The sequence below is a fragment of the Arachis duranensis genome, chromosome 3 (assembly GCF_000817695.3).
Source record: "Arachis duranensis cultivar V14167 chromosome 3, aradu.V14167.gnm2.J7QH, whole genome shotgun sequence".
NCBI classification, from domain to species: Eukaryota; Viridiplantae; Streptophyta; class Magnoliopsida; order Fabales; family Fabaceae; genus Arachis; species Arachis duranensis.
In genome coordinates, this window is record NC_029774.3 from 34842497 (window position 1) to 34848039 (window position 5543).

At 29.8% G+C, this 5543-nt stretch overlaps 2 protein-coding genes across 2 annotated transcripts in view; both read left to right on the forward strand.

Moving 5' to 3' along the window:
* LOC107478690 (aldehyde dehydrogenase family 2 member C4) overlaps positions 1-2359 on the forward strand; it is a 5023-nt gene extending 2664 nt beyond the window's left edge. Inside the window, exons 3-8 of the mRNA XM_016098824.3 lie at positions 127-507; positions 902-1165; positions 1235-1372; positions 1459-1596; positions 1688-1749; positions 1834-2359. Coding sequence (XP_015954310.1) covers positions 127-507; positions 902-1165; positions 1235-1372; positions 1459-1596; positions 1688-1749; positions 1834-2110 — 1260 coding nt within the window. The 3' untranslated portion in view covers positions 2111-2359. The remainder of the gene's footprint in view (positions 1-126; positions 508-901; positions 1166-1234; positions 1373-1458; positions 1597-1687; positions 1750-1833) is intronic.
* A 2991-nt stretch (positions 2360-5350) lies between these two features.
* LOC107478700 (probable sulfate transporter 3.5) overlaps positions 5351-5543 on the forward strand; it is a 5311-nt gene continuing 5118 nt past the window's right edge. The window contains exon 1 of the mRNA XM_052258247.1: positions 5351-5432. Within this exon, the coding sequence (XP_052114207.1) occupies positions 5351-5432 (82 nt within the window). The remainder of the gene's footprint in view (positions 5433-5543) is intronic.

The following is a 5543-nucleotide window of genomic DNA, read 5'->3' on the forward strand; positions in this document are numbered from 1 at the left end:
CCCCCCCCCTTTTCCTTTCTTCTCTTCTTTCCTCTTTTTCGCTTTTTAAATATTAAGAGAGTAAATGAATAAAATATAAGCATAGGTTTGGGTGTTAATGGTATTGGCTGGTGTGGTAATGAACAGGAAAGAGCAAAAATTATGGTGAAATGGGCAGAGCTTATTGAAGAAAATGGAGAAGAATTAGCGGCATTGGACACCATTGAAGCTGGGTTGCTATACCAATTCACCAAGTTTGAGATTCCCGCAGCAGCGGATATGTTGCGGTACTATGCTGGTGCTGCTGACAAGATTCATGGGAAGGTATTGAAGAGCTCTGGACAGTTCCATGCATACACATTAATGGAACCAATTGGTGTTGTTGGACACATCATCCCTTGGAATGTTCCTCTTATGATGTTCTTCACCAAGGTTGCACCTTCCATTGCTGCTGGCTGCACCATGGTCCTCAAACCCGCTGAACAGACCCCTCTCTCTGCTTTATTTGTTGCTCATCTAGCTAAGCTGGCATGTCTATATTAATTAATTCATTCATTTTCTTAACTAATTTATTCTTGAGTATATATTCAAATAAGTTCTTAAAAAATTTTATATTTAATGTTTTTGTCATAAGAAAATTTTATTATATTGAGATTTTTAATTTTATATAAGTAAGATATACAAGTCTTTACGTTATATTTTCGATAACTTATCAATATGAAAACGATAAATATGACTAAGATAATGATTTATGTATTTTATTTTTATAAAATTTAGTAACTTGAATATAATAAAAAAAATTTGTGAATGAAAACGTCCTACGACGCTAAATTTCTTAGGACCTATTTGAAAATATACTCTTTATTTTTTGTAAGATGATAACATAAATAATTATATTATTTCTGCTTTGAATAAATTCAAGGCTGGAGTTCCTGATGGAGTGCTTAATGTAGTACCCGGATTCGGTCCGACTGCTGGTGCTGCAATAAGCTCACACATGGAGATTGAGAAGGTTAGCTTTACCGGTTCAGTTGAAACAGGGCGTGAAGTGATGCATGCGGCAGCTAGTAGCAATTTGAAGACGGTTTCACTTGAATTAGGTGGCAAGTCTCCCCTCATTATTTTTGATGATGCTGATCTTGACAAAGCCGCTGACCTTGCATTCTTCGGCATGTTCTTCAACAAGGCATGTGGAATTGTGCTGTGCTTGCTTTCATTACATCCAATAAACAAGCTAACATTTTTGTAATTTCAGGGAGAAATATGTGCTGCTGGTTCTCGTGTGTACGTTCAGGAAGGGATCTATGATGAGCTTGAGAAGAAGTTGGTGGAGAAGGCAAAAGCTTGCGTTGTTGGAGATCCTTTTGATCCTAAAACCAACCAAGGACCTCAGGTATATATATATATATGTAATTATTAATTTAGTTTAATTTGTTGGCCGGATGGTCTAATATATAACATAAAAAAATTGAATTGCAGGCTGACAAGAACCAATTTGATAAAATTCTTTCCTACATTGAGCATGGAAAGAAAGAAGGAGCTACTCTTTTGACCGGGGGTAAATCCATCGGCACCAAGGGCTACTTCATTGAACCTACAATTTTCTCTCATGTAAAGGTAAATTCCAACTTTCCAACTCCACAATGTATCAAATTGGATAATTAGATAATAAATCATCACCATGCAATATTTTGTTTTTATTCATTAGGAGGAGATGCGTATAACTCAGGATGAAATATTTGGCCCCGTGATGACGTTAATGAAGTTTAAGTAAGCTAAATCAATCATTTCAATATATTATTTAGGTAATTATGATTGACGAGTTAATTATATATGAGAATGTGCATTCAACAGGACAATTGAGGAAGGCATTAAGAGGGCAAACAATACAAGATACGGGTTAGCAGCGGGGATAGTGACAAAGAACATAGACACAGCAAACACAATGTCAAGGTCCATTCGCGCAGGCATTGTTTGGATCAATTGCTATTCCATTCTTGAGAGTGACATTCCTTTTGGAGGGTACAAGATGAGTGGATTTGGTGGAAAAGATCTCGGTTTGAATGCACTTCACAAGTACTTGCAACTTAAATCTGTTGTAACTCCCATTTACAATTCTCCCTGGCATTGAATATTATATGTAACGTAATGTATCCCACTCCCTCCCATTTACACTTTAAATATCTCTCCATCATCTAGTTAATAAAAATGGGAGGTTGCATGCGGTCAATTTTCCATGTCTATGCAAGCACACTCTTGATTCTTATATATGTATTCTATATTTAGGGTACTCTTCTATTTATTATCATTATTCCCCCTATATATTTGTTAGATGAACTCAAAGTAACGGAGAAATGAGATGATTCTGTTATTGATTTCACTGATTGTGCTATATATACATGTTATGAATGTCACTAACTAACTATGATACATCTAGCTACTATCTAACTAACTAATTAACTAATTCGATAACTTAAGTAATTGATCATGCTTGTTTTTATTAATTAATTAAGAGAAACTCTAGGGACCAATTTTAGCATAAGCCAACACAATTTACTCTTTTTTGTATCTACTTTTAAAATTCCAAAAAATAGAAATAGTCCAAGGAACTGTCGGAGAGGACATTGAAGGAGAGATCCGATGAGAGAGTTAGAGAAAGAGTGGAGACGAGAGGGTGTGAGAGAGAGTGTAGCTCGAAACGGGAGGAAGGATTCACAGTTTGAATTTAGGGCACGTTTACTATTGGATTTACCGGCGGATAAATTCGACGGTAAAAAGCTTCACAGATACTCTAAAACACAACGTTTTGCTAACTAAAATTACCGTCGAATAAATTTGATAGTAAATCTGATGGTAAAATATGTGCCAATTTTTTGTTTTTTCTTCCACTTATTACCGGTAGAATTTACTGTCGAAAAATAGAACCTACTAATAACATTTTTATCCGATGAATTAATGATCAAATTTACCGGTAAATTTATCGCTAATATTTGATGCTAAATTTAACGGTATTCAGTATTTTTCTTTTATTAGATGATAATGATAATATAATGATGATGAAGGAGAAGGGAAAAAAAAAGAGGAAATAAAATCAAGAAGAAAGAAAAAATTAAAAGAATGAAGAGGATGAAAAAAAAGAAAAAAAAAGAAAAAGAACAAAAAAAATGTACGTATATTATAATTTAGTTGAACTTAGTTACATAAAATATTTAATTGTCTAAAATTATTATTCATTTATTATTTGATATGACTGTAAATTTATTTATTTTTAAATTAAAATTTTAAAATTAATTATAATAAACAGATTCTCTAACTAGTAACTAACTACCACTAAATTAAGAAAAAAACTCTTTCTATCATTTATATGAAATATAATTTTATCTAATATGTGAAACAATGAATATAATATATTATAAGAATTTTTTAATATTTTTACCTAACAAATAAATAGATTAATTCAGAGATTTAAAATTAATTTTAGATGAAGATTGCATTACCACTTGATATTATTTTATTAACTGAAGTACAATTTCATGTGACGCTTTGAATCACATAAGAAATCATGAGTTTCATATTAAGAGTCGTTTTACATACATATAAATCACTAGCAATATAATAAAACTTATTAAAAATCATTCAATTATTGTCGGATGATTTACGTTATGAAAAATGATTATTGAGAATCATAATTTATTTTTCTAATTATACAAAGTTTTAAATAATTTTTTAAAAATATTTTATCAGTTTTATGCTTTTAAAAAATAATATATATTTAAATTTTTAAAATTGTTATGTAAATATAAAAAATCATTCACTAAATGATTTAGCTAGGACTCCTAATATTACTCTTATGTTTTAATGTTTTTAAACCGGTGGCTTTGTGTTTAAAGTAATGCTAGAGGGTCAGCAGAATTTATTGGTTTTGTCCAACAATTAGTTAATAATGTTTAAGAATATAGACTAAAAATGTGTTATTAGATTTAAACTAAAAGAATTGAACTTATGACTAAAGCTATGTTTGATTGGAAGAAAAGAAATAAAAAAAAAAGAAATAGAAAGCAAAGAAAAAAAAAGAAATTTAGTAGATTTTTATTTTTTTTAGATGTGTTTGGATGGAAAGAAAATAAAAACGAAAAAAATATTATAAAAAGATAATTTTATTCTTGTATTATAAAATATATTAAAAAAAGTGAAGAGATAAGATTGAAAATATAGAAAGAAATTAAGTTTTTTTTTCTTTTCTCTTTTTAACATTGGGGAGAAAAAAAATGGTAGATCCCACTAATTTCTTTTCATTTCTTTTTTTTTCTAATTTCTTTCCTCAATCAAACAATGAAAAATAGTTAATTTCTTTCTCTTTTTCTTTTCTCCATTTTCTTTCCTTCCATTTTCCCTTCAAACAAACATAACCTAAAAGTCTATGAAACACGAACACTTCCGTAATTTGCATGTCCGTGTTTCGAATATATTTCAGACACGATATTCAACAACATTCGTTCGACACACACGTTTTTTATGTCCAACCGTGTCTTAATAAAAAATAAAAAGTTCTTCTCTAGACACGGTTGGACACACCTAAATACGACCACATGTCAGTGTGTCTAACCTTATTTTTAACATGTATTTTTGAAATGAGTTTAAAAATAATATATATTATTAATTATTAAAAAAATATTTTAAATACTTTATATAATTAAAAATATTAAAAATAATTAAAAAATTAATTTATATTTTAATATCAATAAAATATCAAAATATGATTTGAATTTAGTATAGGGATGTTCGATTCAGTAGGATATCAAATGTTTATTATCCTGGTACCCGGATGGTTATTCTAGATAGTATGAGTGTATTGTGTTTGAGAAATTAATAGTATTTTACCATGTATGTTCATTTTTTAATTCATATTGGACCAAATAAATAGCTTATTGTACACATTATACAAATACTCCATTGACTCCCTAACAAATTCTTTTAAATTTGTTTATCCATATATCTATAGCATATTGTATTCCATATTCATATCAATATCCATACATCATAACTAAAAGTGTTAGTCCAGAACAATAAACTCTTATAGTGGCTAAATTCACTACATAATTTTCAAGTTGCATGGAGCATTTATTAGTATATGCATATTGATTGAAGAAATGATATTTGCATACAATTCTTTTGTACATCTTTCTGTTAGTACATGTAAAATTCTTATGTTGATTGCACTTTGCCTACGTACTAACGATCTTTTGTTGTATGTAAAACAACTCTCTTAGTTTCTTGATACGAATTAATTATTTAATTAAACATGCATAGTGGCCCTATAATCATCAAAAGGAACAGAATCTATATTAGATTATTATACCATAATATATCAATGTCAGATCAAGAAAGTGAAATTGGTGTTGCGGCGCGGCTTTACGATGAAGTATTGAACTCTACTTTGATTGATCTGAACGGTTGGAGGCAACTTTTGTCAAGTTTATTCTAAGACTCAAAACGATTACTAAAGGCCAAATTCTTATATATAAAGAGCCTAAACTGCTTACCATTCTCCATTTCACTTCAAC